General features: G+C 38.7%; 1 protein-coding gene across 1 annotated transcript in view; it reads right to left on the minus strand.

Moving 5' to 3' along the window:
• Positions 1 to 13,213, minus strand: part of spd-2 (spindle defective 2) — a 740,229-nt gene that overhangs the window by 136,458 nt on the left and 590,558 nt on the right. Inside the window, exon 20 of the mRNA XM_067150605.2 lies at positions 4,905 to 5,082. Coding sequence (XP_067006706.2) covers positions 4,905 to 5,082 — 178 coding nt within the window. The remainder of the gene's footprint in view (positions 1 to 4,904; positions 5,083 to 13,213) is intronic.

A 13,213-nucleotide genomic window follows, 5' to 3' on the forward strand; every position in this document is an offset into this window, starting at 1 on the left:
TTACGGGCTAAGACAATACCTCCCTAGAGCCTACGACATACGGCTCCTAGCTTACCATTTTCCTACTCATTGTATTCTTTAAGAACTTCAACTCAAATCATTTCTGCGTTAAAAGAAATAAATCATCTATCTAACTGTTTAGGTAGTTTCCGATCTAGATGCTCGATGTGCTTTGGCTATCTCCTATTACACAATATCTCTCATGTATGTGAACTACTCAACTCATATGGTCAGTACAGAATGAAATTAATACGCATTCATATTGAAATATGTCACCGCACCAAAGAATATCATAAGTAGACTTAGTCATGAGCATAGTTAAACCACATGTTAATGAACTCTCTCGTATATGCTACACAGCATTTACCAATGTCAGATAAAACTGTCACGATTCACAATTCTACCATAGTACATGTCAATCTTAAAGCGAAAACAATCATGTACCACACTTACTTCCTACCAGTCCTCACGTACGGTTTAGAGACATGTATCCTACTAAACAAAGACTTCAGTAGAATCCAAGCAACTGAAATGAGATTGATTAGAACCATGAACCAAACAACCAGGAAGGACAAGATCAGAAATGAAGTGAATAGGAAAGTAGCTGGTATTGAGTTTCCTATTATCAGTGTCATAAAGAAACGCAGACTTCAGTGGTATGGGCACATAATGAGAATGAACAGGGAAAGACCTGCCAGAAAATATTTCGACCTTAATATCGTAGGAAGAAGACCACAGGGAAGACCAAGAAAACATTGGATAGAGACTATATCATCAGATGTGGAGGAGAGATGATACAAATGGGAGGATGTACTCGATCAGAAGATGTATGAAGGCAGAAGGAGATGGCGAGCGCTTGTACACCACACTCAGGAAACTGGAGTTGGGAAATGATGATGATGCAACATACGGACTATAAACACTAGGAACTATCGGTAATAAGAGACAAGGTAGTAAGATGCAAGCAGTAGAAATGAAATTTTTACGAACATCGGTTAAGAAAACAACAAGAGATAGAATTCAAAATATTCAAATCAGAGAAGACCTAAATATAGAACCTTTAGTACAGAACACACAGAAAGCAAGACTGACATGGTTCGGACATGTAAAAAGAATGGGGAAGGAATGGGTAGCAGAAAGGCAATTAGAAAGAGAAGTTAACGGAAAGAGACCAGTTGGAAGAACGAGAAGGTGGATTGATCAGATTTGGAAGGACATTAGAGAAGCTGGATTGGATGTGGCAGAATTAATGGAACGGGAATAGTGGAAGGACTGAAAGGAGTGGAGCAGGCTTGTTAACCACACCTGGGCGACTGGAGTGGGACTATGATGATGAGTTATATATATATGAAGAGCGTATTATATTGTTTTACACTTTATTTTTTTTCTACTCAAATGAAGTACATTACACATTAGTTGTTATGTCCACCTTTTCAACAATCTCCTTGTAACTGCATGCACTTTTGCCATTGATATGTTAGTCTCTCCAGATCTTCCTGAAACCATTCTTTCGGAGTGCTGCATTGCCCATGCCTTCCCAGCTGTGTCCAGTTCTGCAAAATCCACAAAACAGCGACCATGGAGAGGTTTCTTCATGTTCCCGAACAGGTGATAATCACTTGGTGCCAAGTCGGGAGAGTATGGTGGGTGTGGCAGCACCGTGAATCCCATTTGATCAATGCAGCAGTGGTCTCTTGGCTAGTGTGGGGCCAGGCATTGTCATGTTGCACACCTTTAGCCCATTTGATTGGCCCGACGTAAGCGCTTAAGCATTGTCGCATATGCTGCGCTGTAAATTGTGGCCCCAAATTCCAGCCAGTCAATGAGGATGATGGCCTTTGTGTCCCAGAGCACTGTCGCCATTCGCTTGCCAAGTGATGGCACTGTTCGACTTCTGGATCTTGATCATGGTGTTGCAAAAGTTCTGCACATGTCCGCACGCCTCTGCTTTTCATCTGCAGACAAGAGTCTAGGCACCCACGTGGATGACACATTCCCCAAATGTAATTGGCCGTGTACGATCCGCTGCAGGTTATTTTGGCTAATTCCCGTGGCTGTCTCCATTTCCATAAATGTAATGCATTTATTTCCTTGGGCAATGTTGGCTGGTGTTGACAACGTCTCATTCCTTCCAGAACTAGTTCACTTGTCCACCGATGTGCACCCTGTTTTCCAACCTTCCACCCAATTTAAACTTTTTCTAAGCTTGTGCATGTTCTCCACAGAATGCCAGTAAGCGCCGATGAATTTCTGCAGTGGTCATGCCTTCTTTCCATAGGGATCACCACCTTCAAAAGTGAAATGTGAACTATACCCGGACGTACAGAAAATAAAGTGTGAAACGATATAGTACGCACCTCACATTTTGTGCATGTATTTACGTTCACTGACTTACAATGAATTTTTGTGTCATTTTCTCAAATGTTGCAAGATTTATTGCCTCGCTGTAGAATTGTCCAGCATTGAGAAGGAATTTTCTAGAAATGGAGATAAAATTTGATAAAGGAATTTACTTTTTTTATTTTGAGATAATTAACTGGTGGAGGACGACTGAACAACAAGTCAAGCAACCAGTCAAATACCAAGTCAATGGAATTGTTATGTACATGACAGGAGATAACACGGTGATACGTTGAATTACCACTGAAAGCATGTTAGATGTTCAGTAATTTAAAGCACATGATTTAATTTAACTTGAATAAATTTATACATTAACAGTTCAATTAAGGAATGATGAAAGGCTAAACAATAATGAAGTTATACCGTATTTACGCGAATCCCCGCATATTAAATATTTTTTGAGGCATGGTATTGAGGTCCAGGTTTTATTTGCGACAAGGTTGCCAACACGCTCCTTGCTCACCTAGTTTTCGATGCTGAGTATACAGTTATGCTTTGTGCAAGCATAGATGGAAGAAAACAGTCCCCACATGTAATATTTAAACAGAAAACAATTCAGACTTAATTCTAAACTGACTTGACATTTTGTTAAATAGTACCGTATTTTACAGAGTAATTTAAATTCAAAATTTCTCCGCGTCACGATAGAACGCGTCTTCCGGAACGTGCAGGGGTAGCTATCCGCACTTTCACTTACTTCGGTGTGCCATTAGTGTGTTTCATAGTTGAAAATAGAGTGAAATCAAGTGTTTACATTGCACAAAAGGAATTATCCACCACCGGTAGTGTTACTGTCCAGTAAAAAGAGACCACGTGTGAGAAGTGTTTTAGGCGTGGAGTGTAACGAACTTGTAATTTAGGGGAGGATTCTAGTGATGCAAGAGACAACGAATCTTTTGTATTCAGGGTTTTAAGAAACGCCACAATATCACGTAGCAGGCAGTACGCGGAAAAGCAGAATCCGCGAAAACTGGCGAGGGTTAGCATTTCTGAATTACAAGATGGCTGTTAATTCAAAAATCACGTAATTGCAAGTCCAATATCTGTATTACAAAGAGTTTGAATTAACAAGGTTTTACTGTATCGCAAAACTAACATCAGGTTTCGCCCGTGTCTCTATTTCAAGTGTTTACATTGCACAAAAAGAATTATCCACCACCGGTAGTGTTACTGTCCAGTAAAGAGAGACCACGTGTGAGAAGTGTTTTAGGCGTGGAGTGTAACGAACTTGTAATTTAGGGGAGGATTCTAGTGATGCAAGAGACAACGAATCTTCCCATCTACAGGGAATTGAGCCTATTGCAAGTTCAGATTAATGAAATACCTATCACATGATCATATTTGCGTAAAGACCACGTGGACCTCGCGGAGTGATGTGAAATGTTTATGCCTATGTTACTCTTTCGATGGAAGGAATTTTAGTTCATTTCATTTTTTTAAATGAGCCTTCCTAAAATGAGCGTGTGGGCATTATTCGACGGCCGGAATTATTCCGGTAAATACGGTAATTTAATTGATGATTGAAACAGCAAATGAGAGGCATAGGAGTGTCAGAAGAATGAACTAATTACTTGATGTAAGATTTGTTGTTCAAAATATGATGTAAATTTTAGATTAGTAAGCCCATCAAGTTAGATGAAATTTAATTTATCCTAAGCATTAATTTGAATGATGTCTGTTCTCACGTATGTCGTTTTCGTTGAACTAAGATTTACTCTAACCAATGAAGTGAGATTTAATTTTCCATCAGAGGCTCAAATTCATGTTTCTTATTTTCATTTTGCCATTCTGGTGTTGTTGATCATGCTTTAGTTTAATAAAGTTTGAATTTTATTTTATTTTATTTGTGTTATATGGTATTATTTCAATCAAAGGTGTTCCTAGAGTTGTCCTTTCCTCTCTTATAAGTGTGCTCGACCGATAACAACTGGGTGAGAGTCTGACTAGCATGGGCACAATATATAACAATTTCATATTACTTCTAATTATGAAACAGATGGCAGGAAAGTGCACAACTTGTTGATTCAGAAGGTGAAAAATGATCCCGGAATACAGCAGTGAAGCCTGTGTAGTAGGCATTCTAACTTCTGCTTCCACTGACCTTTTGCGGTACGTCAAACCGGACTACAATGTCAATGACAAAGAACATTTTCAGGGCTGGGAAAAACGTGTTTGTACTAACTGGTAATAGCAAAAATAGTCAAGGGAGAGAGAGGGAGAAAATAAAGGAAAAAGAAGAATAAGCCTTTCTATATAAATTTGATGAGAACTCGGACGTGAAATTTACGTCATGCCAAGCAAGAAAATGACTTAATGAGGAATGCACTAAGGAAGAGCTGTGCTGTTAGCAGTCATTTTACCTTTACTGTTAGTGTAAATGAATGGTATGTTTAAATATTGAAAAGAAGAGCACATTCAACTGACAATGAAGACGATTATTAATTATCGCTAAACTAGTGAGAGCAAGCTAATTATCCTTTTGACATACAAACTGATGCACTTACCTCTACTTATGTGCATTATCAAAGCAAAGGCACCCAGGTTCCCCTTATTGATGATCTTGAAATGAGTCTGCAGTGACCGTTCTACTTGGCCTAGGTTTAGACACATGTGGCCCGTCTTGTCTCTAACAACGTCTCTGATGCTGAACTTTATGGAACCACCGTAGCCACAGAGTGGAATCTAGGGAAAAGAAAACACAATTCAGTGAGAATCACATCTTCGGTTGGCTTCGATCCTGTACAGATAACATTACGGTATTGTTCATCGAGACCCTTACTTGATCAGAGGTAGTCAGTCTCCCCAGCAACTATGAACATCTCCACATTTACTACCTCCAGTGAACAGACCAGGACTGCCCCACAGATGCTAGACTCAAAATTGTGTTACGTAATGCTATGATGTTAATGCTCACCAACTTCTAGGACAACTGTAATTCTCTCGTCGTTTTGGAAGCCAATCCATACCAGCAGAGCCACATCACAGACCGATGCTATGCCAATCTGCCTTATGATGGTCTCACTGCTTTTGCGCTCAATGCACCCTGGTGTTGAAAGCTGAGGAGAAACTAATGCTCGATCATTACTAAATATGAAGTCAGAAAGCCTCTCCTGGAGGAAAGTCCTATTCAATGAACACAGTGTAGTACAGAATGGCAGACTGTTCACAGTCTCACCACGAGAATGGATCTGGAACCAGGCTACCTCTTCCCCACTTCAAGCTAAAACAGCGAGAGTAAAGCAGAGAGCGAAGACAGCAGCAGTGACAGATGTCACTGTGTTCCTCACCTTACTGTTCTTTCCATGTGCAGGACCTTCTTTTGCTACTATTACAGCAGAAAGCATTGCAGTAAAGTTCTGATATGCTGCTGGGTTGTTGTGCGAATTAATCTGGTACACAGCTGACGCTCTAGTTCAACAGAAAGATGTTCAATGGGGTTCAGGTTGGGGCTTTGAGCAGGCCAGTCCAACATATCCAACAGATTTTCTTCGAACGACGATGCGATGGTCATGGCTTCATGGAATGGGTCATGTTGGAAGTTTCACCAAACAAGAAAAGTTCTCGCACTTTTAATTACTGTGTTGATAGGGTGACTAACTTATGTAGGCACCTAGGTGTTAATGTAAAGAAAGATCTTCATTAGGGTAATCACATAAAGGTTAGATATCTAGGGGTTGCAGTATGGATGTAAAGGAGAGGTCAGTAGAGTGACCCTCACCAGGATTACTTGATACAAGGACTGGAAAAGAGCCAAAGAAAGGTCGTTGTGGGCAATTTCTGACAAACAAGTAGAGTTACAAAAATATTGCAAACATTGGGCTGGGAAGACTTCGAAGTAAGAAGATGAACAGCTTGACTGAGCAGAAGGTTTCGAGCTGTCAAGAGAGGAGATGGCTTGGTATGACATTAGTAAATTAATAAAGCTTGAGTGAAGTTTTTAAAAGTAGGAAAAATCATAATATGAAGTTGGAATACAAGAGGACAAATTCAGGAAAATACTTGTTTATAGGAAGAGGTATTTGGGAGTAGAATTATATCAAGGGAGATGTTTGTAAATTTTCAACTACTTTGAAATCATTTAACAAAAGTCTAGGTAAACAACTAACAGGGCATCTGCCACCTGAGCAATAGCCCTAAATGGATACAGAACAACTTGATCAAGCCCCTTTCAATAACATTTATAGATTTTAGGAAAGCTTACAACTCCATCCACAGACCATAATTATTGAAAATGTTAAGACATTTCAGACTTACCCAAAGCTAATCAAATTGATTGAACTTACCCTAACTAATACAATTTCTAAAATTAAGTTCAGAGGAGAACTTTCTGAACCATTCTTGGCAACAACTGGTTTAAGACAGGATGGCGGATTATCACCTCTTCTTTTTAACTGTGCGCTAGAGTACGTTATAAGGGAATGGTACAAGAATAACTTGAAAAATATAAAAATTAGGACCCAGAAGGATAACATCCATTTGAACTGTCTAGGATTTGCTGATGATCTCGCTCTTCTGGCCAATAATATTTAGGAAACAAAACAACAAATAAAATCTCTAGAGGAAATAGCTCAAAATATTGGTCTGAAAATTTCATTAAAAGAAAAAACAGAAATTATGCTAACTCCTGCTTGCAAACAAAATTAAACTGGGTGACCAAGAAAAAAAATTCTAGAAAAATTTAAATATTTAGGTTAAATAATCATATACAAACTGAACAAGAAATTGAAACACTTCAAAACAGTCACCCAGCCACACATTACATATGCATGTGAAACATTATTCAAAACAACGAACAGAGTTGCAATAGATAGAGTACTCAAGTTAGAAAGAAGAATAGTGAGAACCTGTTTAAATAAAAACTATCAAGTAAACGGAGTCTGGAGACTAGCTTTCAATGAAACAGTTTATAAAGAAATAGAAACTGTGACTAGCAAAATGAAAAAGAAGCAAAAATAATTCTTAGGGCATTTAATACAGTCACTAGAAAATAGAATCAGTAGGGAAAATAGAAAAATTATGGAAGAGTAAGAGTATGAATAATATTAGATGGATCACAGAACTCAAGGAAGACATGAGAGAGTTGCTTATTACAATAGAAAGTTTAAAATACAAAACAAATACAGTCAACATATTGACAGATAAATACTGTGGCTACTCCAACCACTACTCTTATACCTTCATCTCCTTCACACAATATACATAACATTTGTCTGAGTGCCAGTTGCTTTTTAAGAAAAAACAACAAAATTTGGTAGAGCATGCCTCATATCTCAATTATCTCAAGGCGTGAGGTGATAAACTCACACATCTGGCAGTATACAGGGATATGGATCAGGACAATATTAGATTATTGAGGATTGTGCATGGAACTAGAATCACTTATTATAATTAAAATAAAACTGAGTTTATGACTATAATTTACGTCACAATGAACAAGCATTGACATATTTTAATTTAACAAAAGAAAATATATATATTTTGAGATTTGCAGTAACATTTAAAAAGAAAATTTAATCTAAACAAAGAAAACTATTGGCATGAACTTGAAGTGAAATGTGATATTGCCGCCGATTACATTCTTCTTCATGTTATGAATGCATAACATGTCTGATGCTTTAATTACCTGATGTCTGCATATACCGCTGTTGAACTTGAAATTCCTAGAAAAACCTATGAGCTGAAGTCGGGAGCCGTCTGCTGTTATCTTCTTATGTAACAAGGAGTTGTACGCGTGTAGGAAGCTCCAATGTAGTTACGTCCACTCAATAGATCGTAACAAATTGGAAAATAATATTGAAACACCTTGTGAAGTCCATCCTCACAAGTAAATGATGTTTCACTATCAGCATAGTACCAGTCTCTCCTCGGATCCAACTACCACTTGTAGAACTCCTCGATGATTCCAAAACCTCTTCAAACACAACTCTTAGCTCTGATCACTACTCTAAAACCACTGACCATCACTCTTCCTTCACTTCTTCCATTTGATACATGATACCTCTCACCACCGTTGCATCGACTTTTATAACCTCGCGATGACGACTCACCTCCCTACTCTCTGGTCATCCCTTCCACTACTAAGGTTAAGTTATGAGTAGGTTCCCACCTTCCAATTCTTATCAATTCCTGTATAACAGGTATATTAATTACATAATATAAACCATCTTAATCTCTAGTACATGTTTCGTTCCGATTATGGAACATCTTCAGCTAAAATTTGATAAAATGGCAAGACAATTAAAACACATTGATGTTATTATGATACGAAAGCTAAAAGATATGACAGAATGGCACGAAGATTAAAACATATGATTATGATGATGAAATAAAGTTCATTCATGTTGGTTAAAAATTCAACAAGTCAATGTTCAAGTGACGAAGTAAAATCGGCGATAAGGTTCTTCTTTATGTTGGAGACGTGTACATTTTGTTAATCTTGAAGATAAATTGGAGAAATACAAGATTTTCTTAACGTATGTTTATCGGGGAAACTCTTGATAAAACAACCGTAGTTGAAGTTGAGTTGTGGTTTGATTATTTTTGATTATTATGTTATTTTAAAGAATAATTTTCTTAGGATTTTGCCAAAAGTGATCTTTGCTCCAATACGGCTGATGATGACCCCTAGATGGGTCGAAACTAGTACCGTGTAATTTATAATTTTGTGAATATATTTTAGTACTGAAAAGGTGGAAACGTTTACGTTATTATTATTACTTATATATCATGTCTTCAGATGTATAGCCGTTTTCCTTCATGGATGTTGTCAGTTCTCTCATTGCACTCGAGCGGTTATCATCGTCTGCAACATTATTCACCCTAGTATATAACGTTCGAAGGAGAGCTGCTTTTTGGGAGGGGTGGTGATGTGAAGACTTATGAAGGTATCTTTCAGAATGTGTAGGTTTCTTGTACATTGCATGGTCTAGTGTACCATCGTTCTTCTTGTATACTAACACATCAAGAAAAGGTAATTTGCCTTCATTTTCCACTTCCATTGTGAACTTGATCTTACTGTTAATGGAATTTAGGTGCTCTAAAAATTCATTTAAAGTTTTTTATTTATGGGTTCCATTATGTATTTTCTTCTGACATCATTTTGATGAATTGCCATTTGAACATAAGAGGGTAGATGGACGGAAACACTCAAGTGGAATTTCATCCCATCTTCTACCACATTTTTTTTAAAGCAGCAAAAAGGTAATAAGAACCATCTAATAATATTATTGGTGGTTTCTTTTATGATTGAACTACCCAAATGAGGATGTTTAGGAAAAATTAAAGTACAGACCTGGCACAAGTGGAAAAAATTCTAGGACTCAGCTGAGGGTCCTGTGGTTGACAACCCGCGCTTCCATGTTAAGAGTCCTTGGCGACCCTTTTAGTGACCTTTTATGACAGGCAGTGATACTGTGAGTGTTATTCTATCACTCCTATGCATAGGGTGTGAAGAGTATGAAAGCCAATACAAAGTGGATCACAGATATCGACCGTAAGTGTTATACAACTCCTGTGAAAGTCAGACATGTGATTCAAATGACAAGTGTAGCTCAATATTCACTAACGCCAAAGTCAATGTTGTCTTCTTACGATTATGATTATTATCTTGAATTTTTGTCTTTCCAAAACCCAAATGAAGACTGCAGCCCTACAAATTATGATCACAAGTTTTCAAATGATGTTGACATAAACGTAACACAGATGTCGGCTTTGTACTATTTTGTATGGGCAGTGGAAATACATCCAATGTATCCCCTGCGTGTCGTAGGACGGGACTAAAAGGGGTCCCAGGGACACTAACTTTGGGAGCATGGGTTGGCGACCATGGGGTCCTTAGCTGAGTTCTGGCATTGCTATAACTTACTTGTGCAAGGCTCTTCACTTTTTTTCTATAATATCCCTGGGTCAACTCTTGTTTCTTACGACCCCAATGCTATTAGAACATTCGAGGCCTAGGGAGCATTTCATTTTCACGAACTTCATGGCCTTTGTCTTTCATTGGCTGATACCTTCATTTTTCGAAATGTCAGATCCCTTCCATGTTTTCCCTCTGAATAGTGTTAACAGAGGATGGTTGCCAAGTAGTACTCCCTGTTAACCTCAGTCGCCAAGCTACTGGCTCACCACACTTGGTCACATTGCATCGCAGTGAAAGTAGTGTTCTAAAACAGAATAGTAATGATTCTACAAGATCAGGAATACGCAATTCATGAATAATTTTGTAGGAATCGGCAAAGCATAACGAACAGTAGCATATTTTGTAAAGATGTAGTGGGTCTTAGTTGTTGTAATACAGTAAAACCTCGAAGCATCTCTTTTCAAGGGAGAGGAGGAAAATGACGATGGATGCCGAAAAACTATAAATGCGGGTCACAAAGTAATAAAATACAGGTACTGTATTTGGGCATTTTTCGTCATATGAATATAATAATAATAATAATAATAATAATAATAATAATAATAATAATAATAATAATACGACTCCGTGGATAGGATCACACTCTTCAACACCTTCAGAAAACTGGGACTAAATGAAAAAATTAATAGGTTGGTGCAAGCCACCCTGCACAACACCACTTCCAAAGTTAAGTTTAGAGGTCAATTATCAGAGAGCTTCACAATCAAAACAGGGGTGAGGCAAGGAGATTGTATCTCATGCATATTATTTAACTGTGTCCTGGAAAAGATCATAAGAGAATGGACCATGTCATTATCTGAGAACACCGGATTAAGAATGGGGTTTAAATCAGACAACCTGAGGATTCCATGCCTGGCCTTTGCTGATGACCTTACTTTATTAGCAAACAACATGCATGAGGCCACTATGCAGCTTCAAACACTGCACTCTATAGCAGCTAAAGCGGGCCTCATGATCAACATTGGAAAGACCGAGTTTATGACCAACATCAAAGATGCCCCTACAACAATGGGAGTCAGTGATACAAAACACATCAAGAGAGCTAAAAATGTGAAGTACCTCGGAGAGTGGATATCGGAGGACCTAAGTGAAACGATGGCTCTTGAACAAAGGAGAATCAAATTAGACAAGGCCTACCATGCCTGCAGAAAACTATATGCCTCAAAGCATTTATCAAAGAATGTAAAACTGAGACACTATAATGCAGTAGTCAGACCATCAGTCCTCTACGCAGCAGAATGCCTATCCCTAACTAAAAAAACCCTCCGAGAGCCCTGGAAGTGCATGAACGGAAATTCCTGAGAAGAATAATAGGGCCAAGGATCCTACCAGATGGAAGGCGATGGTACAAACCCAACAATGAGCTCTACCAGCATCAAGAAAACCTCATAGATGCCATCAGGAGAAAACGTCTGACTTTCTATGGACACCTATACAGAATGGATCCTAATAGATTATCCCATAAGATCTTCAAGGTTGCTAACAAAAGCAAAGCTACTGGATTCCCCTGGACCAAACAAGTGGACAAAGATCTTGCAGAGCTTAATATTAATCAAGCCGCCATTACTGACAGAAATGCATACCGTTTAATGGTCAAAACTAAACCTTTTCTAACATCCCTTACATCAGCTAGCCACAAAGGAGCCGGGAATTGGTCAGAGGAGCGCAGGAAAGAATTCAGCGAGAAAATGAAGGAATACTGGGCCAACAGGAAGGCTCAAGAGGCCACTAAGAACACAATCCAGTATGCTAAAAGGGGCAGACGACATAAAAAACACAGCTAGAACACAAGCACCGTGGTCCACAGATGGCTTAAACGCAAAGAAAAAAAGAAAAGAAAAAAAAAAAAAATAATAATGGCGTGTGGACTCCGAACATGGCTGCAGATCTTTCGAGTTGTCGCGTGACAGGTGATCTACGCGCCTATAAAAATGCGGCTCTGCCTAGGATGAATCCCAATGCGCAAGTTGCCACACACACACACAGCTCCCGAATTGTCAGAATTAACCAATAAAAGATAAAATCCCCGACCTGATCATGACCCCTTGAACTGAATCCTAACGCGTGCTAACCATTTAGCCATTGAGCTGGACATGCTCATACTATACATAACGGTATCAAAACATTGCAATCATGATAAACATGATAAAAATAAAAAGCGCGCCTTTTACGCTGTTTCATTTCACTTCTTACATCTCATTGGAAAACCTTCAAGGTCAGTTCTCTTATGGCAAATTAATGATATACGTGGGTATTACGGCGATAACCAGCAATTAATGGAAAGGATCTGGTCATGACTTTATAGATCTAACAAAGGCATACGATAATGTTCCCAGTGAGAAGAGACTGGGTACACAAACTGCAGACATGGTGCATGCAATATACAACCACTGTGTCAGCAGCGTACGGACTCCGGTTCAAAAGACGGAATGTTGAAATGGAAGCGTTCTGTCATCTCTTATTTCTAATGGTTATGGACAAAATTATGAAGGAAACAAAGGAAGCATACAGGAATAGGGAGATGAAGTTATTGGTCTGGGGAATGAGAAGTACAAAAACAACTTGATGAGAGTATTGCTCCAGTGTAGGGGACCTTGACCAGGATTACTTGATTCACTAACTGGAAGGAACCCAAAGAAAAACGGCTCAATTTGTTCTGGTGATTTTTGACATCAACGTCAGGTTTTTAGTGCCATTTCCTCTTCTGAAGACTCGCAACGGAGACCCTGGCTGTATGGTCTATCCCATACAGTAGCAAAGCAAGACCACGGCCACACAGTCCCACTCCTATAGATAACGTAAAAACAAACAGTATATAAATAGGCATGAACTTCGGAGCCCAACAGAGGAAGGACAGCATCTGTGGTTCGAATCCTGAGCATAGTACGTTTTAAA

The sequence above is a fragment of the Anabrus simplex genome, chromosome 7 (genome assembly GCF_040414725.1).
Source record: "Anabrus simplex isolate iqAnaSimp1 chromosome 7, ASM4041472v1, whole genome shotgun sequence".
In the NCBI taxonomy this organism is placed as follows: domain Eukaryota; kingdom Metazoa; phylum Arthropoda; class Insecta; order Orthoptera; family Tettigoniidae; genus Anabrus; species Anabrus simplex.